The 23,211-nt window shown below is 44.1% G+C and overlaps 1 protein-coding gene across 1 annotated transcript; it reads left to right on the top strand.

The window, feature by feature from the left end:
• The first annotated feature begins 1,462 nt into the window (after nt 1-1,462).
• LOC115742289 (RNA helicase aquarius) lies at nt 1,463-11,064 on the top strand. Its single transcript, XM_030676490.2, has 14 exons — nt 1,463-1,963; nt 2,483-2,572; nt 2,779-2,841; nt 3,028-3,114; nt 3,370-3,522; nt 3,628-3,788; nt 4,124-4,358; nt 4,498-4,608; nt 5,707-6,765; nt 6,855-7,103; nt 7,194-7,379; nt 7,653-8,807; nt 9,475-9,825; nt 10,352-11,064. The coding sequence occupies exons 1-14, from the start codon at nt 1,535-1,537 to the stop codon at nt 10,685-10,687; spliced, it is 4,665 nt and encodes a 1,554-aa protein (XP_030532350.1). The 5' UTR covers nt 1,463-1,534; the 3' UTR covers nt 10,688-11,064.
• The last annotated feature ends 12,147 nt before the right edge of the window (nt 11,065-23,211 follow it).

Below are 23,211 nucleotides of genomic sequence, written 5' to 3' on the forward strand. Positions count from 1 at the left end.
AGCTATAGAATGTCAAAATTCGACCAATCAGGGAAGTCCTTATTGCAATGAATACAGAGGATAAGTACATCATGAGTGTCATAATTTTTGTACGGCGCTCACTTGAGTGGCATAATTTTTTTTCGCTTGGCTGAGTATCACAATTTTAAAAAATCGACTACTTAAATGCTATCGCTAATATGGACGTCGGAAAAACCGACGTGGACATTGAAAAAGCCGATATGGTACCAAATAAACGATTATGTACACGCGAATTTTTTTTTAAATTTTGCAATTTTTCTTTTTATTTTTGTTTTTTGCTCCCTTAGCCCTTGCCAACCATGATCGGTGACCCTCGAGGCAAGGGCTGCCTCGCCCTCGGCCGGTGGGGTCACGAGGACCCTCACTTAAGGCCGTCGCGGCCTTGGCAATGGCAAGCGAAGGCGTGATGGCCCTTGCCCATGACAGACAAGGTCACGAGGGCCCTCGCCCGTCGCTATCGAGGCCGCAACGACAGTTGCCCTGGGCCGTTGCAGGCCCGCCGACCTAGGGAGAGGCGGCCCTCGCCCCTTGGGCTAGCTAGTCGTGGCCGACAAGGGTCGTCGGTCACCCTCGCCGGCCAAGGCCAAAAAAGCAACAAAAATAAGATAAAAAGAAAAATATCAAAATAAAAAAAAATAAGAAAATATTTAAAAAATCACATGTTGTTGAAAAATAAATAAAAAGTCTACATAGGATGATTCCCCGGAAGTGGCACTCGAGTAAATAATTTTTGTCGGAAGTAGCACTCAAGGGAACAATTTTCCTTTGATGACACTCAAGTGAGCAAAAAAAAAGTTATGTCATTCAAGTGAGCGCTGTACAAAAATTATGGCACTTTAGTGTACTTACACTTTAATGCGGTGAAGTCGTTTTTAGTAATTTGAAATTGTGTTTCTTGACTTTTTACAACCACGTAATCATTTACTGAAATCTACTCTCCTTGGTAATTTTTTTTCTCGTTGTAAAAGAATAGTCATTAATGTTCCATTTGTTTCGAAGGAAATAGGTGATTTGAAAAGTATTTTTAAAAAATGCTCACTTTAATTGCTTACAAACATAAATGAACGTAAAAAAAGAAAAAAGAAAATTCACCATTCACGAAAATAATTGTAAATAATAACAAAATTTTTTACGAGCTAATTATTCCGAGCAATACAATTAATAACTTTTAAGAATAAAGTTTAAATTTCATAGTCCTGAAAAATATTTGTAAATAATGAAAATAAATATTTATGAAGCAATTATTTTTTACCAATATAATCGTTAATTTTTTAAAAAATATTTTCGAATTATTCAGTACTTTTGCGAAGCAAACTGAATTTGAGAAAAATGAAAAAAAATCACTTGATATCAATGGCATTGACGTAAAAACCGCCAATGCGAGGGCCCAAACCGTCCTCGGGCGGGATTCAAGAACTCCTTTCGCCGCCTTTGAGAGGAGGAGAGCTCGTTCCCTCCACCATAAACCCTCGCTCTTCTTCACTCTCTCAGAGTCTCTCTCTCTTTCCCCAAAATGACCAAGGTGTATGGAACCGGCACCTACGACTTCAAGCGCCACCGAGTCGCCGAGTACCCGGTCGAGTCGTCCCACCAGCTCGGCGACAAGCCGGTGGAGTCGAAGCCCGGTTCGTCCCTCCCCGGCTCGATCACCTTGTCGGAGATCCAGCGCGACCGCCTCACCAAAATCGCGGCGGCCAATTGGCTCGTTTCCGGCGACGACGATGAGGCGAGCAGGAGCAGGGGGCCGTTCGATTCGGCGCTGGTGAAGGAAATTTACGAGACGGAGTTGGTGGTGAAGGGCGGAAGGAAGCCGGTGCCCTTGCAGAGGGTTATGATTCTCGAAGTGAGCCAGTACTTGGAGAACTACCTGTGGCCGAATTTTGACCCGCAGACCGCGACTTTCGAGCATGTCATGTCGATGATTCTCATGGTCAATGAAAAGGTGAGTTGCGGGGAACTTGCTGGAGCTTTAGAGGTTTTGCTGATTTGAGTATTGCGATTTAGTGTACTTAGTTTTTGAGTGGTAATGTGTGGTATCGAGTAAGTTTTCCACATCCGTGAGCTGGTAGGCCAAGCAGGTTATATTGGTGAAGAAATTGGTTCTTGCATTCTTATTGCTAGGTTTTCAATTTTCATCGAGAGATTCGATAATTGCTCAGGTTAATTGAGGCAACGAGGAAGAGCAGCAAGTTTTGATTTGACATTTGTCTGTTTAAAACGTCTAATTGTGAGGTGGGAATAGCAATATGACTTCGAGGCTCTTCTCTTCGTTTGTCTAATATCCCAAATTAATAAGCTAATCAAGGTAACTTCTTTGGGCAATGGCTGGGAATGTGATGAGACAGCAGGGAAGATTTTCTTTTGTTTGTGCACTGCCCTCATTACGTAGGAAAATAATCCTTTGTTCGAAGAAATTGTGCCTTTGAACTTGAATAAATTCATGCATATGTGACTCTTGCAGTTTCGAGAGAATGTGGCAGCTTGGACGTGCTTTTATGACCGAAAGGATGAGTTCAAGGGATTTCTTGACAGGGTTCTCCGTCTTAAGGAGGTTTGTATCCTTCTATTCACTGGTAACGTGTACTTAACCTTTCTCTCCTCTGAGGGAATTTTTGCCCTGCTACCAGCAATATGCGAAGTGACTTCACTGAGTGTTTAGTGATGTAATTTAGGAAAATTGGTCGGTATTCTGCGTTTAATCATTTTCTTGCATTTTTGCTGCTGCCTGAATGCCTATTTTTCTTTTTTCTTTTCCAGGGAAGGGAGTTAAGTATACCAGAGAAAACTAATTACTTGGTTTTCATGATTTATGCATTTCAGGTATGTTCCGTTTTCTCATGGATGTTCGAATTTTGGGCATTAGGTTATAAATTTTTTTTTTTAGAACTTCATTTCGGGCGGAATATTGTTGCGTCGCCTTTATTCCTTCTTTGAATAAGCTGGGTGATCAGAACTGCACTTATTTACTTGCCATTTTATCTTGTTGACTGCTGTTTCACCTGGCAGAGTTTGGAAGATGAAATTGTCAGTGAAACTGTTTTGAGATTAGCAAGTCTGCAATCCTGGCACAGTTTGTCGTTTGGTCGTTTCCAGGTATAAGTTGCCTATGCTCCATGTGAATCTTTAATAATTATGTTATGTACTTACAAGTTCTATTCCGTTTGAGATAAATGTGTGCGCCCACATGTGTGTGTGTGTGTGTGGCGCGCGCGCGCGCCTATGCTCCATGTGAATCTTTAATAATTATGTTATGTACTTACAAGTTCTATTCCGTTTGAGATAAATGTGTGCGCCCACATGTGTGATGGGCATCTTAAAAAGCTGACACATGGTTTCTTGCAATTGTAGATGGAGCTTTGCCTCAACCCTGATTTGATTAAAAAATGGAAAAGGATGATAAAGAGAGAGAGTGAGGATACCACGAAACATGGCGAGCAGTTTGATCCCTCTTGTAAGTTGGAGTCGAAGTTCTTGAGGAATCTCATGGATGAGTTTTTGGAGGTACTGTCTGTGAATTAATAGAGCTTATATATCTATAGCTAATTTCAGCTGGTCACCTGCCCTTTTGCTCCGCAATGAAATCAATATTCTGTTTGGTTATTCTAGGTACTCGACTTCAAGGTTTTCCCCCGACCGGATGGTGATAATGGGAATGATGGAACAATTGATGCCTACAGTCCTGGACAAGTTGATGATGCTTCCGTCCTATATTGTGAGAGGTTTATAGAATTCCTCATTGATCTTCTGAGCCAGCTGCCAACAAGAAGGTATCGGGTTTTTTTCTACTTCATCTAAAGCTGCTGCAGTGGTTGCTTTTGTCACCTGCCTAGGTTGCTTTATTGAAAGCTTTTTATTTCGCAATGCAAATAATTGAGTTTGATAGTTGCAAAAGAACTTAACATGAGGATAGTGCGTGAATTTTTTTATCATATCAGTTCAAGGGATTTCTTCTCTCTTGTTGTTGGCTCTTTAAGGTGGTTGTGTGGGATTCTTCTGAAATATTCAACTGAATTATGTTTTTAGCCTTGTGCTGACACCACTATGCTACTGCAACCACTATGCTTCAGCATTCCTCACCCTTCTTTTTATTTTTGATGAGCAGGTATCTGAGGCCTCTTGTGGAAGATGTGGCCATCGTTGCCAAATGCCATTTAAGTGCCCTGTATAGACATGAAAAAGGAAAACTCTTTGCACAACTTGTTGACTTACTACAGTTCTACGAAGGCTTTGAAATTAATGACCATGTCGGCACACAATTGACAGATGATGAGGTGGTTCAGTCTCATTATGACCGCTTTCAGTCTTTCCAGCTACTCGCTTTTAAGAAGGTCCCCAAGGTTTGTTATGGCCACAGTTTTATGTAGAATGCTGGTTCATTCATGGATCCTGAGAATGGTGGAAATGCATCTCCTTTCCTTGATTTTGATCATCTCTTTCATCAATTGACTTCTACCTGATTCTTTGTTGTTCCTGCAGCTGCGAGAACTTGCATTGGCTAACATCGGTGCAATTCACAAGAGGAACGATCTTTCAAAGAAATTGTCTGTACTTACCAAAGATGAGTTGAGGGACTTAGTCTGCCACAAGGTTTGTCAGTATTACATTTTTTATTTATTGTGTCTTCCGTTTCCCGTACTGATCTTTCCTTTGATCTAATGATCAACTTTACTGGGCATCTGGTGTGCTTCATACTACTTGTCCATAGTTGCATCGCATTCACTTCTTTCTCAAAGATGGAATGTTGACTGCTGACCATTGCCTGACCTATGCAGTCCCTTGGCTACATATTATGTGTTACTTCATCTGAGGGCTGAGTGTTAGAATAACACAGATGAGCAGAATCAAGCAAACAATAATGCAGCACTTACGTAGTTGTATGTGTGTTGGCCATTCCAGGAAACATTTGTATGTTGAATCGGTAATCCCAGTTCCATGAAGTATGCTGCAATAGAGTGCATCTGTTTTAGGTGAAACTAATAAAGAGAAATTAATCAGCATATGACGAAGAAAGTGTTCTATGAAATATATATGTGATGCATCTTAAGTGCTTTTATAACCTTTGTCTATGCATGTGTACGAGTATCAGAGTATGAGTTCCTGCTGGAAATTAGAAAAAAAAAAAAAAGGCATATAAGAAAGATTTTTTAGAAGTTGACAGTTTGAATTGTAAAACTTCTGATTATGTACTATGATGTTTTCCTCCAAAAATGCAGCTTGATCACCTAAAATATTTCTTGTTTAAGCTGCTTTATGGTGGTTCTATTCTTATTTGGTAAGTGGGTTCATCCTTAGGAAAGAAGTAAAAGAAATGACGGATAAATAGGTCCGAACAGTCATTATACAGAGGGTTCAGGGTGCTTCTTCATCACAGGCATTATGCAACTGTTGAAAACATCGAGACTTGAGGAATACTTAGTTGTTACAATTAGTTGAAGTTTCCAATGTTAAACACTTTATAGGCACGTTTTGTTTGACATCCTTTTCACATTTTTGTGGGCGTACTTGTACTTTGCTCCGCCTTGATACACATATAGAAAATAAAAAAGGATCACTTGCCTATCTTACAGCAATGTTTGTGTCTTTTCTGGTTGGCATAGTTGGCCATGTGCTCATAGACTTATCTTTCTCCTTGGGGTATTCATACTGGAAAACCATGCTCTGTTCCTGTCCCTTTTATATATGCAGCTTAAGCTGGTATCTAAGGAAGATCCCTGGTCAGATAGGGTGGATTTTCTTGTTGAAGTGATGGTATCCTACTTTGGAAAACAACAGTCTCAGAAAGAAGCTATCAATGCGCTTCCACTCTACCCCAATGAGCAGATCATGTGGGATGAAAGTCTTGTACCAAGCATAAATTACTCGGGGGAAGGTTGTCTGGCTCTTCCCAAACTCAATTTACAGTTCCTGACACTCCATGACTATCTTCTAAGAAATTTTAATCTCTTTCGTCTTGAGTCCACTTATGAGATTCGCGAGGATATTCAGGAGGCTGTACCGCACCTCCTTGCGTACATCAATAATGAAGGAGAAACTGCATTCCGTGGTTGGTCGAGGATGGCTGTGCCATTCAAAGAATTTAAGATAACAGAGGTAAAGCAGCCGAATATTGGTGAGGTTAAGCCTGCGTCTGTGACAGCCGAAGTAACTTTTAGCATCTCCAGTTATAAAGCTCAAGTAAGATCAGAGTGGAATGCCCTCAAAGAGCATGATGTCCTATTTTTGCTCTCTATCCGTCCTTCATTTGAGCCTCTTAGTGCAGAGGAAGCGTCAAAAGCTAGTGTGCCACAGAGGCTTGGCCTTCAGTCTGTGAGGGGATGTGAAATTATTGAGATCCGTGATGAAGAGGGAACTCTAATGAATGATTTTACGGGAAGAATCAAACGCGATGAGTGGAAGCCCCCAAAGGGTGAATTGAGGACTGTTACTGTTGCTCTGGATGCAGCGCAGTACCATATGGATGTCACCGATATTGCGGAAAAAGGTTCAGAGGATGTTTATGGCACATTTAATGTATTGATGAGGAGAAAACCCAAGGAAAACAACTTCAAGGCAATACTGGAATCCATAAGGGATCTAATGAATGAGTATTGCATTGTTCCTGACTGGTTGCACAACATATTTCTGGGCTACGGGAATCCTTCTGCTGCACAGTGGACTAATATGCCTGATCTTCTTGACGTTGTAGATTTTAAAGATACTTTCCTTGACGCAAACCATTTAAAAGAGAGTTTCTCGGAATATGAGGTCAGTTATCGTGATGGTTTTTTCTTCTTAGTTTCTGTGAAACATTTTCTAATTTCATTTAGTAACAGTTTTTCCCATCCTGGCTTTAGGTGTCCTTCGTGAATCCAGATGGCTCGGAAAACTCCCTACCGAAACCCCCTTTTCGCATAAGACTTCCGAGGACTTTGAAAGCCAATACTCACGCTCTTCCTGGGAACAGGAAATCTGATACTTCTATGGATGATGTCGCTGGTTCTGAAAAGGAAAATCTCATTGTTGAAGCTTATATTCCCCCTGATCCAGGTCCTTATCCCCAAGATCAGCCGAAGCAAAATTCTGTTAGATTCACACCTACACAGGTAGTGAATTTCTCTTCTTACCCAAGATTCTAAGGTCCAAAAGTCAGAGGAATCTTATGCTGATTGATTCAAGTTGTATTGTTTTTGCAGGTTGGGGCAATTATATCAGGCATCCAACCTGGACTGACGATGGTTGTTGGTCCGCCTGGTACTGGAAAGACTGATACAGCAGTGCAGATATTGAATGTTCTTTATCACAATTGTCCTTCTCAGAGAACGTTGATAATCACCCATTCAAATCAGGCTCTTAATGACCTTTTTGAGAAGATTATGGAGGTAAGCTTTCACAACCATGTCAAGATGGAAATTGTCTTCTACAGACCGAGAACATGCACTGCTTCTATTTTAACAGTTAAATTGGGTGGGTTCATGTTTCACATGATGGGACCTACTATTCTGTGGTGCAACTAGACCCAAGAGTACAGATTGTGGCACTTTTCATTTTCTTTGTGCTTTGGATATTTCCAACTTTGATTTCAATGATGTTATAAATTGACTTCAATTGTAAAAATATAATTCGATTTCAATTGGCGTCCTTGTTGATTACAGAGGGATGTGCCTGCACGCTATCTTCTTCGGCTAGGTCAAGGAGAACAAGAACTGGCAACTGATCTGGACTTCAGCAGGCAAGGTCGTGTCAATGCGATGCTTGTTCGGCGATTAGAATTGCTTAGTGAAGTGGAAAGGCTGGCAAGATCGCTTGGACTGCCTGAGGATGTGGGCTACACTTGTGAAACAGCTGGTTACTTTTGGTTGCTCCATGTATATTCACGTTGGGAGCAATTTCTTGCTGCTTGTGCTGATAATGAAGATAAACCTACATTTGTTCAAGATCGTTTCCCCTTTAAGGAGTTCTTCTCTGACACTCCTCAGCCTGTTTTTACTGGTCAGTCATTTGAAAAGGACATGCGAGCTGCTAAAGGGTGTTTTCGCCATCTTAAAACCATGTTTCAGGAGCTTGAAGAGTGTAGGGCATTTGAATTGCTCAAGTCAACAGCTGATCGAGCAAATTACTTGATGACCAAGCAGGCAAAGATTGTGGCAATGACTTGCACTCATGCAGCCCTTAAAAGGAAAGATTTTCTTCAGTTAGGTTTCAAGTATGACAACTTGTTGATGGAAGAAAGTGCCCAAATACTAGAAATTGAGACTTTCATCCCAATGTTGCTTCAGAGACAGGAAGATGGTTACGCACGCCTTAAACGCTGTATATTGATTGGTGATCACCATCAGTTGCCTCCAGTTGTAAAGAATATGGCTTTCCAGAAGTACAGCCACATGGATCAGAGCCTCTTCACTAGGTTTGTTCGTCTGGGTATACCCTACATTGAGCTTAATGCACAGGGTAGAGCCAGGCCAAGCATTGCCAAACTTTATAACTGGAGGTACCGTGATTTGGGAGACCTTCCTTTTCTGAAGGAGGCTGCCATCTTCCACAAAGCCAATGCTGGGTTCACTTACGATTATCAATTAATTGACGTGCCTGATTACCATGGGAGAGGTGAGAGTGCCCCTTCCCCCTGGTTCTATCAGAATGAAGGAGAGGCTGAATATGTAGTTAGTGTCTATATGTACATGCGCTTACTAGGGTACCCGGCAAATAAGATTTCCATCTTGACCACTTACAATGGCCAGAAACTTTTGATCCGTGACGTTATCAACAGACGATGTGCTCCTTATAACTTCATCGGTCCTCCCAGCAAGGTAAGCTATGACTGGCTGTGACTTCTGTGATGGTTTATCACATGTTTTTATGAATTAACTACAGTTTTTATGTTTGGTCCTTGATACTAGATTTCTTTTAGTGTCAAAACAACTTGTTTGATGGTTTCATGTGATGATTTATTTTTGGTTAGATTCATGGAACGCTGTTAAATTTTTTGCAGTAGGTTGCATAGTAAACAACCTTTTCACAGATAATAACAAATTTGATGACTTATCTGTGAAAAGGTTGTTTACTATGCCAAACTATTGTGAGTGGCAATACTCTATTAGCAGGTCTATGGCCTTATAAATTACGTGCTCGGTGTGCTTTTGATAAGATTTCTGGAAAAGGACGTACAGTGATTTTTCTCCTCCATGTTTCACTCTTGTTTTCTTCTGTCATATGCATTGAAATCTCAATTAGTCGACAATATGCATTGAAATCTCGATTAGTTGAGTATATTTATGGAAGTTTGGGATGAATTGGTAAACTTGGGTCAAAAGCATGAAATATACTTTCCTCATCACTTTAGTCAAAGTACCATGTAGGATTGATCAATGAACGTGATACAAAGAGAATAGTATTTAGATTTCTCCTCCATTCCTCTATCCAGATATAAATAAATCCCTGAAATGATAATTATCCTTTCTCTCCCATTTTCGACAGGTCACTACAGTTGATAAGTTCCAAGGTCAGCAAAATGATTTCATCTTGCTGTCTCTTGTGCGTACTCGCTTTGTTGGACACCTTCGTGATGTTAGACGATTAGTTGTTGCCATGTCCCGTGCCCGACTTGGGTTGTATGTTTTTTGTCGCCGCTCTTTGTTTGAGCAATGCTACGAGCTACAGCCAACATTCCGGCTATTACTTCAAAGGCCTGACCATCTTGCGCTGAATCTCTACGAGGATACATCATATACCGATCGGCACGTTGAAGACACAAGAGATAGGTATCTAGTCAGTGGTCTTGAGGAGATGGGCAGCATTGTCATGGATAAGATATATCGCCTATATCAGGTACTTATCTTTTCCTTCACAACATAGCAATTTAGCAATGAAGTGGGCATTTTTGGTACCTTAATAATGAAGAAGTTGAGTTGCTTTAAGTCGCTGCGATGGAGCATTCTGTGGCCATTTCTGTTGTATTGTTTGTGATTACATAGGAGCACGGTTGGTGTAACTTTTCATTTTGGAAAGAGAGAAAAGTGTCTGCCAAATGACATTTCCAATGATTTAATGGAGAGCTCCTTAGTTTTAAGTATTATGTAGTTTAGGGAAATATAAACCAATCTAAGCTGTGAAGCTTTGAGTATTTGCAAGACTAAATTGGTGAATAGCATTGGACAAATAACTGGCAAAATTTAGTTGGAAAATTGAAGCAAGCTTGAAATCAACTATTGCTTCTTGCTTTATTTTTCATTCCAATAAAGGATTTGCAGAACTTGGTTCTAGGATTTTCTGTTTCTTGTAAGCTGGTTCTTAGTTTAATGTTTACCTTGGGACGAGCTAAACATGATCTTCATTTTCTCCTGTTTCGATGCAGATGAGGAACCCCCAATGGGATCAATATGTGGCTTATCCTGAACAAGTAGCTGGTGCCGTGACTGACAATGGAGTTCCTAATGACCATATGATTTCAACTTCTTCACAGGAAACTGAGAATGCTAGCACGCCTGTGCCTACGGGTAACAAATTGGGAAATATGCTTGCCGATGATGAAGAGAATAATGCAGCAGTCCATGATTCTGTAAATGATAAAAATGGAAATTTGCCTCTTCAGAATCAACAGAAAGGGGAAACTGAGCCGGAAGTCCATAAATCTGATGGAAATGGTGACATGCTAGAGAGCTCGAACGATGAGACAGAGATGCAGGAGTAGTCTGTTGTATGAACCCATCTGTGGTGGAAGATTCGCTGCCCTTTTTATTTGGCAGCATGAAGGAGCAGTTCCCGGAGAATTGGAATGAACAGTGGAGCCTCTTTCTCATAGTCGGCTCCACTTGAAGACGAGCTGAGCAGGTTCTCGAGAACACCATCAAATGGTTAGATATCTAATATTCTCTGTTCCCAGGGGAGCATGTGAAAAATGCGATTTTGATAGGACTCTACTGGAAGAGATTGTGAAGTGCATCCTCATGGTCCAGGGAACAAATTGTAGCATAGTTTCTGATGTACAGCGCCTAATTATTGATCTTTGTAACATTAGATGCAGCCAAACCTTGAGTTTTGCCAATGTTGATTCTTTCAAGTTCTGCTCCTCCATGGCTTGGTTTCCAAAGTTTCGTGATTAAACTGTCTGAAAAAATCCACTGTCTTCCCTTTTTTTGTCAAAGATTTTCTCTCGAGAGACATGCTGAAGCTGACCGCATCCCCGGATGCTCAACATTCTGAGAGAAAGTGATTCAAAACTTTGTGGCGACAAATGTGGTAAATCACTAAAAATTTCAGAGAAAGTGATTACCATGTGCTACAGCAGAACTGGTTAAAGTTGAGGGACATTTCATGGCAAATGTGGTTGAGGTAGAACAACTGCGCACTTATCGTCTCTGAGGCGGCATAGAATTTCTGGACATAGAGCTGAAATATCCCGCCCATCGGAACTTTGTGGAACGTCAACTACACAGACCCACGAGCATCCTAAGGAGACAAAAATTTGCCGTAAAATTTGCAGTAATAGCATGAGTAAGGTTTTGACAGTACATGGAAAATTTTCGTTCTCAACAAATCCAAAAAGGACAAAAAAAAAAAAAAAGCACGAAAAAAACAAATCTAGAACTAGCTAAAGCGCCATGAAAAACCGTAGATGCAGCCTCGGAGGAATGCTGCAACGAGGTCAAGGACACCGACGTGTCGTGCATCTGCAAGGAATTGTCCCAAAATATCGAGGAGGAGGTCAACATGGAGAACATCGTGTTTGTCATGAAGTACTGCGAGAAGCGGCCACAGCATACAACGCCAATTCTGGTTACATCCGCATTGTATGCCGTGGCCGAGCGGCTTCCCGCAATGCTTTGTGACTTACACGACGTTCTCCATATGGACCTCCTACTTGATCTCGTGGGACGAGCTTGCAGACACACGACACGGCAGTGTCCTTGACCGCCTCGCAGCACTCTGCGAAAGCTGCTTTTGCAGTTCTCCCTTCAGAACAAAGAGCTCGCATTGATTCCTGTTGACACTTAAAATAATCCAAGAGAGACTCGTGACAAGCACGTGAGGAAGCGATAATCAGCTACGGGAAAAAACACTGAAGCAAGGAACGTTTCAATCAGAAAGGTGCCACGTGTCGGGATAAATTCTGGCGCCACTTCCTTCTAGAACAAGAAAAGCGCGCGGAGGGAGGCCACGATCGAAGCGGTTGGCGGTAATCCCCACGAGGTAAAAAGAAAAGGCGCGAAGACTAGGAAACCGTCATCCACGTGGCTTATGGAAAAGAGCAAAGCGTGGGGCCAAGGGAAGAAACCGCTCGGCGGTTACTAAAGAGCTTGCCTATAAATACCTCGCAATAGCAAGATACACACACACAACAAATCCAAAACACTTGCATTTTCAAACTAACTCTTAGCTCTTAACCTTTAGCCTTTAGCCTAGCCTAGCAGTAGTCTTGGGATCCCCGTCGTCGATTCAATTCCGGCGAGTATCATATCCAGAGTTAGGTGTCGTCGATTAGATTCCGGCGTCTACTCATTAGGTTCAGCACCGTCGATTAAATTCCGGTGTTGCACCCTTCACCCATCTTGTCCAAGACCGTCGATTCAATTCCGGTATTGTGTCCTATAATTCCCCGTCCAGTCTTGTCGATTGAATTCCAGCATTGTGTCCTATATTATCTCCCGATCCCGTCGATTCAATTCCGGGGTCACGTCGAAATCTGTCACACACTGTTACTATTGCACATTGGGTCGTCGAAGTTGTCAAAAGCCCGTTTGTAACGCGTCCTTTTGTGTAAATCTATTGCATTTGACATTCTCTGTCCAAAACTGACCCGGAACCCATTTTCGGAAAACGAACGGATTAAGTTCGATAAAAGATTCTCGCGTAAGCAACCTTCATTGGGCCATAGTCAATCCGGGCTTAGAACCCATTACCAGCAAAGCCTTGTCGAGGGATTTTAACGCGCAACAATCTTTTTTGGCACGCCTGGTGGGACCTTTGGTGTCGGTTCGAGAGAAGTGCTATGCCAAGCACACGAGGACGTAACAACATAGACGGTGGTGGAGACGAACCCTAGGAAGAAATGCAACGAATGGAGTCATCCACGGCCCATCAAGAGGACGTCGAGGTCTCTCGACGTAACGTTGAGGAGCCAAGGAGAAATCCAGAAATGACGCCTGTCATGCTAACATCGATAAGGCGGACCATCGAAGAAGTCCAGAACGAGTTTGCTGATCACATGGTCCAGCGGATGACCGAGGTTGTCAGGCCATTAATCATCAACACGTATCACGAATGTCTTCGCAGGACAACATGGGATTACAATTAACCCACCTCATGCTCAAGAAGGGAATGGTTTCGTACCAGCGGCAAGTGGCGGTTTACCAAGAACGGCACCGCCAAATATAGGCCTTGCGGGACAGAATACTCGGCCTTTAGCACCTCCCCGGATTCTGCAACGAGGAGAGGCGTTACCGGCCAACGAACCTAGACCCCCGGTAAATGCGGACACAGGTATGTTCCCTAGACATCCTATTCGACAAGATATACCCGCGGATACCGTTATGTTTCCGGGACACCCTGTTCGACAAGACGAGAATATTGCTCGTCGGGAGGTAGCTGCCCAACATAACCCTATCCCTATCAATGAACAACCAGCACCCATGATTATCGAAAATCAGGGGGCGGTGTCCTTTAGGGGGCAATGGCGGGCTAGGGGGCAAGATCAATTACCCCAAGCCAGGGGGCAAGGACAGTATGGACACCGGGCCATACGACCTGGATATCGGCAGATGAATCAGGCCCTTCAACCACCAGGTCCTAAGCCAATGTTTCAGCCCGTTGTGCAACCCATATATCATCCGCCACAACCTGGATATCAAGTGCCATATCAACCACAGTACCATCAGCCGGTGTTTGACCAGGCACCCGTATACATTGATCCGATGGTAGGATACCGGGCTAATGTTTACCGCAAACCGTACCCGGATTGGATGGATACGATCCCGTATCCAAGAGGGTTTAAAATACCCGAGTTCACACTTTTTTCTGGCGAGGATGATCAGTCCACGTATGAACATATCAACCGTTTTCTAGCACTATGTGGAGATGCTACACATGCGGATCACTGGAAGTTAAGGCTCTTTCCATTATCCTTGTCGAAAACAGCCTTTACATGGTATACCGCACTACCACCCAATTCGGTGTTGACATGGGAGCAGATGGAGCGTTTGTTCCATGGCCGGTTTCAAAGAGCGGTGTCGAACTTGTCGCAGAGTGATTTGTCGACAATGAAGCAAATGACAAACGAGGCGGTTGACCGCTTTATTGCAAGGTTTAAACGGGCTAGGAACAAATGCTTAGTCCATTTACCGGAAAAGACATTCGGCGAGTTCGCTTTCAACGGATTGAAATTCGAAATACGAGATAGGATGGTGGGGCATCCATGTGCGGATCTATTCGAATTATCCACGATGGCGACGAAGCACGAAAGCTTGCTCAAGGAAAGAGACAAAAGGCATACCCGAAGAGGAGATGTAAGTTTTGTCGAGCCACCCGATTTTGACGAAGAGTCAACGGAGCCTGTCGAAGTAGCCGTCGCCCGATTAACCATCGACAAGCCATACACTTGCCAAGCATTGAAGCCAGCAAGGATGAAGGAAAAGTCAACTAAAATAGCTAAAGCAAAAGAGGCGGTGTACTATTCATTCGATGCGAATCGAGCAGAAGAAATTTTCGACATACTTCTGGCCGACGGACAAATCAGGCCGACGGAGGGGCAGAAGATACCGTCCAAAGAAGAATTAGCAGGGAAGAAGTATTGCAAATGGCACCACTCATGGAGCCATAACACATCGGATTGTCTAGTCCTTAAAAAGAACATTCAAGAAGCGATTCGACAAGGAAAGATCAAATTCGCCGAAGACAAAGGGAAACCCCCGATGGATGTGGACGCGGATCCTTTTCCAGTGATGACCGGAATGGTATCTTTAAAGGGATCGAGTAAAGGCCATACGTCAGCAAATTTATGCGCTTATTGCAGGCGAAAATTGGAAAACATGAGTACGCCCGAGGAAGGGTACCGAAAGAGCGGTCAAACTAGTCGGAGAGATAAGACGTCTTTTCACATTGAAAGTGCCATACCTCGAAGAAGTTCCAATCATCGGAAAGTTTATAAGTCATTTAAGCAGAGATACGATGAAGGGGACTCTACAATTGGTACTTTAGGTGAGCCAAGTGGCAAGTTTGATTATTACGTAAACTATGGTCCACCAACCCCACATCCTCAAGAAAGAATCCACTATGGATGGGGAAAGGAGTTCGACAGAAATTTTCGACAAGGCCTTCATAAGCCACATCGTCGACGCACTCTTAAGATACCAATCAACCCCGTAGAGGGGTCATGGTATGAGGTGACGGAAGATCAAGAAAGGGAGAAAACCTTGACCCGAACTCAGAAGAGAAGGGTGCAAAGAAAGAACAGGGTCCGCATACTACGGCAACAGGAGATTCCAGCTAGTCATGACTCGATGGCAGCGGCTCCTAACCACACCAAACTGCGGAGGCCGAGAAATCTGGTTTGGCGACGACGACCAGAGGAGACACACCCATCTCAAGAAAAAGAGGACAAGGGTACAAGGACACAGAAAATATCCGCATCCAAATCTCGATTTAAAACCCTTGCTAGCAGGTCGGTTTCCCCCCTAAGCTCTTGTATGGTACGAGTTAAGTTACCACACGAGTTTCAACTCGAGTCGACCTCAGGTGACGGCGGCGACAAAGAAGCGACGCAAGAAAAGGAAGGGGCTCGGTTTTGCTTCAGCGATGAAGAAACCATGGAATTTAGGAAACCCATGGAAGATCTCTCAAATCACTTGAGGTCGCTCAATATAAATGCCAAGATCAACGGACGGCCGATAATGAAAGTACTTGTGGATGGGGGTTCAACGTTAAATCTCATTCCATACCGCTTCTTCAAGAAAATAGGAAAAAATGATGACGAAATAATCCCATCGAATATACGGTATGTCGATTTCACCGGCGAAATTATCAAGTAAAGGGAGTATATGTCGCCGACCCGACCGTCAGATCTAAAACATCGAGGACGTCTTTACGTGTCGTCGACGCCGACGGATCTTATAACTTGCTATTGGGACGAGATTGGATACATGGAAACCAATGTGTCCCATCGACGCTTCACCAGATGCTGGCATTTTGGAATGGGGACAAAGTCGAATATGTAAAAGCAAATCCCCGGACTTGTGTTACCTGGACCCGTATATCCGGTCGGGACAAAGTGATGCCTTGGATGATTGCCTTCGCATATCTAAGCCGCTTGAAGTGGACCCAAGAGATATTGCATTTCGCCGTTTCGACAAAGGGAGTACCGAGTGGATCCCAAGAAAGGAACCGGTGGAACCAATCGACCCGTTTTTCGATGAAAAGTCGGTCATTTGCGCAAAACCTCGCCGAGAGCTATGCGGCCTACGGGGCCGAGCAAAGTGATCAAGCCCGACAGCTTGCAGACGGCATTTTAGATTTTGAAGACTCACCAATTAAGGAGGACGACAAGGTAATTCAAGCTCAAGACCCATTGGAAGAGGTCAATCTCGGAGATGAGGCCCGTCCTCAACCTACTTATGTAAGCCAACTACTCGATCGGAGATACAATGTTCAAATGGTAAACCTATTGAAAAAATACAAGGATTGTTTTGCCTGGAATTACCATGAGATGCCCGGTCTCTCGAGGAACATAGTTGAGCATCGATTACCAATTAAAAAAGGATTTCGACCACACCAACAAGCCGCTAGAAGATTCGCTCCCGAAGTAATCCTTAAAGTTAAGGAGGAAATCGAGCGGCTCCTTTCAGCCGGATTCATAAGATCAGCAAGGTATGTCGAATGGTTGTCAAATATCGTGCCTGTCAAGAAGAAGAACGGCAAACTCCGAGTGTGCGTTGATTTCCGAGACATTAATGCGGCCACCCCGAAAGACGAGTACCGGATGCCCATCGCCGATATGTTGATTGATTCAACATCCAATAATGAAATGATGTCCCTCATGGACGGGCATTCTGGGTACAATCGGATATTCATAGCAGCAGAGGATGTTCACAAGACAGCATTTAGATGCCCCGGGGCCATTGGTACGTTCGAATGGGTCGTCATGCCTTTCGGTTTGAAGAATGCTGGTGCTACGTATCAAAGGGCAATGAATTATATCTTCCACGATATGATTGGGGAGTTTATGGAGGTCTACATCGATGACGTCATCGTCAAGACAGACCGGGTAAGTCATCTGGACCACTTAGAGCAAGCTTTTGAGAGAATGCGCAAATTTAAGTTAAAGATGAATCCTTTGAAATGCGCTTTCGGGATAAAAGCTGGCAACTTTCTTGGCTTTTTAGTTCATCAGAGAGGTATAGAAGTAGACATGAACAAAGCTAAAGCTATTTCAGAATTGCCATCTCCCGATAATAAAAAACAGTTGCAAATGTTAATCGGGAAATTAAATTTCTTGCGGGGTTTTATAGCTAACCTCTCGGGAAAAATCGAAGTTTTCTCCCCGTTGCTCAAATTGAAGAATGAGCGAGAGTTTGTGTGGGAAGAGAAACATCGAGTGGCTTTCGACATGTTAAAAGAGTATCTCATCAAGCCGCCAGTGTTGACGCCACCAAAGGCGGGACGGCCATTGAAGTTGTATTTATCGGCCGCCGATACAACGATCGGGAGTATGCTGGCTTAAGAAAACGACGAAGGGAAAGAGCAGGCCATATACTACCTAAGTAGGATGCTCAACGATGCCGAGACGAGATACACGTCCATCGAAAAACTATGTTTATCACCGTACTACGCCTGTACAAAATTACGACATTATATGTTGCCGACTACGGTACATGTAATTTGTAAAACAGACGTGATTAAGTACATGTTGTCCGGGCCAATCATTAGGGGCCGGATTGCAAAATGGGCGTTTACTCTAATAGAAATCGATCCGATTTATGTGCCGCTCAAAGCAGTAAAAGGGCAGGCAATATCCGATTTCATTACCGAATACCCTTCGGGTTTAAAAGTCGAGGATAATGAGAATTATCTTGGTATTGCGCCTTGGATATTATATTTCGATGGGTCGGTGGCATCCGGTTCAGCGGGCGCGAGAATCATGGTTATATCACCTTTTCGACAGAAAACAAAACTCATATTTAGGCTTGACTTTGAATGCTCAAACAACCAAGCCGAATATGAAGCCCCGATCGTGGGATTGAATGTTTTAATTGACATGGGGATCAGGTCAATTAAAGTGAAAGGCGATTCTCAGGTGGTGATCAAACGGCTAAATGGTGAGTATCAATGTTTGAATGAAAACATTATTAGGCATCACCACCTGGCAAAAGAATTGTTGTCGAAGTTCGTCGAATACGAGCTAGTCCATGTCAAGAGGAGTGAAAATTCAGAAGCTAATGAATTGGCTCGGATGGCGTCGGGATATCGTATATCGAAGGAACTAGCGGACCACATCATTACTCAGGTAAGGACCTTACCATCGATAGATGCTCGGGTAATGATGATTGAGCAATCTGAAAGCTCGGGAAAGACCGGCAGCCAACAAGATTGGAGAACCCCTTTGGTAAACTACTTGAAGAACCCGGGTTCTGGCGGTAGGGACTTCAAAAGGAAAGCCTTAAAATATTTGTTGATCGACAACGAGTTGTATCGAAAGACAATCGACGGACTGCTTCTCAAATGCTTAGGGCGGGAGGAAGCAATGCTAGTCATGACGGAAGTCCATGAAGGGATCCGTGGTGCACATCAGGCCGGATTGAAAACAAAGTGGTTGTTAAGGCGACATGGGTATTTTTGGCCAACAATCACCCAAGATCGCATCGATTACGCGAAGGGGTGTCAATCGTGCCAAAGGCATGGACCAATCCAAGCAAGTACCTGCCGCACCGATGAATCCAATTATCAAGCCGTGGCCTTTTCGAGGTTGGGCAATGGACATAATAGGGAAAATTTATCCTCCCTCGTCGAAGAAGCACAGTTTCATTTTAGTAGCCACAGATTACTTCACAAAATGGGTTGAAGCTGCGTCATATAAAAGCGTGACACAAAAAACGGTTAGGGAGTTCATCGAAGAGCGAATTATTCATCGATTTGGAATTTCAGAGACTATCACTGCTGACCAAGGGACAGTCTTCACGGGCCAAGAAATACGAGACTTTGCTAAGTCGAGGGGTATCAAGATGATTCATTCGACGCCCTATTACGCTCAAGCTAATGGCCAAGCAGAAGCCTCCAACAAAATAATCATCGGATTGATTAAAAAGCATCCGGAGGACAACCCAAGGGAATGGGACTCATTGTTGTCGACGGTGTTATGGGCTTATCGAACTTCTAAAAGATCAAGCACTAGAGTCACTCCTTACATGCTAACGTATGGACAAGAGGCCGTGTTACCCCTGGAGATTACGGTGCAATCATTAAGAGTAAAACTCCAGGATGGTATGGCTAAAGAGCAATACGATGAAATGATGTACACCAATATTGATGAATTGGGAGAAAACCGAGCCACAACACTGGAAAAATTGATGGCTCAGAAGCGAAGGGTTGCCAAGGCTTACAACAAACACGTGAAAGCCAAGCGTTTCGACGTGGGAGACTTGGTGTGGAAGACTATTTTGCCTATGAACCTCGACAGCGAAAAATTCGGCAAATGGTCGTCGAAGTGGGAAGGACCATACTTGATAGTAGACGCCCTCCCGGGAAATGCATATCGAGTAATGGAAATTGATGGAAGAGAACTACAACGCTCAATCAACGGGAAGTATTTAAAAAAGTTCTACCCATCGATGTGGGAAATGCGGGAAGGGTTAGAGGACAAGGAGTGAGAAAATCCAATTCATTCATAAAACTTCAATACATCCATCACTCTCTCTCTCTTTCCCCATCTTTCTCTCTTTCTTTCTCTTTCTCTCTTCCTTCCTCTCTCTCTTACGCTCGCCCCAACAAACCTTCACTGGAAGTGCTCCCCGAAACGAACCACGAAGCCCCGCAGCCGGCACTCCAACTTGGCGTTCTCTTCCCGCGCGCGGTGATGAGCTTCAGCCAACTCTTCCAGTGTCGCCTCCAGCCTGTCCTTCTCGCCCTCCAGCCGCTGAAGGTGCTCTTTCTGACCCTGCAGAAGACCATTGGTAGAGTCCAACATGGCCTTCGGACCCTCCAAAGGGGGCCCAATGGAAGTCAAGGAACGGGTCTCACAGGCTTCAGCCAGTTCATGTTCCTGCTGCTCGGTTTCCTTGAGAGGCCTTCGCAAGTGTCGCTGGCTGGTAGTCAGGCGGTCGGAAACAATGTTCCGAAGTTGAAGGACGCTAGCATGAGAGGCATGGAGGGCTTCTTGGACGTTGCAGAGTTCCTTGTGCACCACTTCTCCGTTCTCAATCTCTTCGATCTTACACCAAACTTCATGTTCGGTGAGATCATGCTGAGACATGGTCGCCAGATTCCGGCGAAACTTATCCAGCCCGTAGTCGAAGAGCGTGACAAACTCTTCATAGTCCGACCGGAACGGATGGTCGGAGGGAAGATTTTGAGGCGCAGAACGGTTGAGCAGGTTGTGAAGTTTATCAAGGGCTCGCGGCTTCACCACCAGCATGGTGTAGGTGTAACTCAGAAGGGAGATAATCTCCCTCCGGATAGCCGAGAACTCACGGCTGAAGTATGTAAGGGGAGACGAAGCCGTAGAAGAAGAAGCACGCTCCATTAAGGCTTTGAGGAAGTTTTCTCTAAGAATCAAAGGCAGAAGGGTTCGGATGAAGACGCACTCCGGGCAAGTGACCCTATTTATAGATAAAGACCAAGGAACGGTTCGTCCCACGATGTCGAGTATCCGCCCACGACCTTCCGACGATCGAGGCAATAAAGGATAGCGGACGGTTATCGAGGCGAGAAGGTATATCGTGATTGGTGAAACACATAAGCAACCATAATGGCGCGAGTGGCGGGTTTTCCGCTGGCTATTAACCACGACGAACCGTCATAACGATTTGAATTCGGAAGAAGAAATCGGAAACGACGCCTTTCATTAAATGCCGCATGGAAAAAGGGTGATCCTGAGAAGATCGCGTCATGATGAACTTTGGAGAATTGACACTAAGACCGGCAGTTCAATGATAGAATAAGATGATAAGGACAGGTGACATTAATATGGAACTAGCAACAATGGATTACAATACGTGTTGTTCAAGACTCAAGACGAAACTATGAAGTTGCATTTCACTATTGCGGTTGGCGTCAACAATTGCCTCCTTTCGATGACCGGCCTGCATCATATCAAGGTGCGATGATTCACAAATTGCCTCTTGCTGTTTGATTGCCTTCAATTGTGCAGATAGAACTTGCAGAGTGGTACAACCGTCACTTTCCAGGGTATCAAGAACACTACGTCGATAAGCCGGCTCATTGTCAGCAAGAAGGGAATCTGTTTCCAACTTGTCGATAATCACTAGTTCATGCTGCTTTATCCTAAAGGACCTTAAAGCCGAGCTAAATGTGAGGAAGAGTTCATTAATGGCAAATCCAAGGGCACGACATTGGACCGGATAGGGCAAATGGGCCGAAAAAGCAAGGAGAGCTTTGATATCGTCCTCGACGGACATTTGGTTACATATGTAAGCATATCCTCCTCCTAGTAAGTCATGCGGGCGTGACCACTTGCCGCGAAGGTATGAATAGTCGCAGCGAAGAGTATTCGATGGGCCGCCCGAGGCACTCGCCATGTTCATATGAACAACCCACGATTTGTTGGGTAAGTCATCCGTGCGGCCATCGGAAGCCGGTGAATCATCCGGGAAGAAAGTCGGATCAATAATTACATCAAGCAAGAATGCGGAGAAGTGCCCACTTTCATTATCAGATTGTCTATATCAACAAAGGGTTTACCTTCATCGACCGGTTGCTCAAGTATGATGCCCGGAATAACGAAAGAAGCAGGTCTTCTTAGAGGATGCAGCAAGCCCAATGAGTGTCGACAGACTTTCGAGAGGACGTCCATTGCACCGGTCGAGAACAAAGAGGAGCGGTAGGAGAGCCACCACTTGTCGAAAAATGAGGTACTACAAGAGTGGCCGGAGAAGCCGACAAATACAAAGCGTCCGAGAACAGCGTGTACGGCTTCGATATGACCCATCAGGTCGATCACCTCCTCTCTGCGACCGAGAAAAGGGAAATTCATGGAATACACCACCTGCATTGGAATCCCCCGAGTAAGCCCGAATTGGCGAGCACAATAATGAGGATTATAAATTTCAAATCCCGATGAGAATTTGCCGCCACGGGACAAATTCATGGTTAAGTCATTTGGGATTAACACGCTCATCCAGAAAAGACGAGAATCGGGATCTGCTTTGGAGGAGCTATAGATATCATTATCGACGGGCAGCCTGGAGAAATCAAAACCGGGGAGAGACAACGGTTCAATAAGGAAGTTGTCGAAAGTGGTAAGATTGTCGGGGGCACAGTGAAGGGCCCGATTGAACGCCATGGGTACATCACCCCTTTTCGAGGATTCGGTCGTCGAAGTGAGCGCTTGATCAAAAAACATATGAGGAAAGTACACTCGGACCCAATGGTGTAGAATCCATAAAGGACCCGAAAAGGGGGCGGGATGATTATCCATCAGCGAAGATTGAGCATCCGACAATCCCCGATATAATGCAGCCGGGAACATTCGGCCTAGGCCAACATCAACACCACATGCCGGTTCATAGGCCATATCAAGAAATTCTGAGGAAATTCGACATGTGGGGAGACAAAAGACATATTTGCAAAGCCAACATAAAATGAAGGCTGTATGTTCCTCGAGAAGAATGGGTCCCGAAGGTTTAACATGGCGATCCATGAATTCGCCATATGGCGAGTCAAGGCAGCAGGACATATCAAGGGAAAATTGGTCGTCCGGAGGTTGAGGGTCACCATCGATAAATGGAGAAAGACCCGATCGAAACCAAATATCAAGAAGGGTAGGGGTCACTGGACCAATAGGCAAAAAGAAACAGTTCGATGACGGTGACCAAAAGCAACACAAACTACCGACGAGGCCATACTCCGAAGGATCAATGAATGTACCGTAAAAGGACAATAGGACATCTATTCTGGCATGTGCCCAGGTGGTAGCCGCTTCTCCTTCTAATCATTTGTACCGGTTGTAAAACCGATAGTCGAAGCTTGGGTATGAAGAAAATCTATAGTTAC

The sequence above is a fragment of the Rhodamnia argentea genome, chromosome 5 (assembly GCF_020921035.1).
Source record: "Rhodamnia argentea isolate NSW1041297 chromosome 5, ASM2092103v1, whole genome shotgun sequence".
Taxonomy (NCBI): domain Eukaryota; kingdom Viridiplantae; phylum Streptophyta; class Magnoliopsida; order Myrtales; family Myrtaceae; genus Rhodamnia; species Rhodamnia argentea.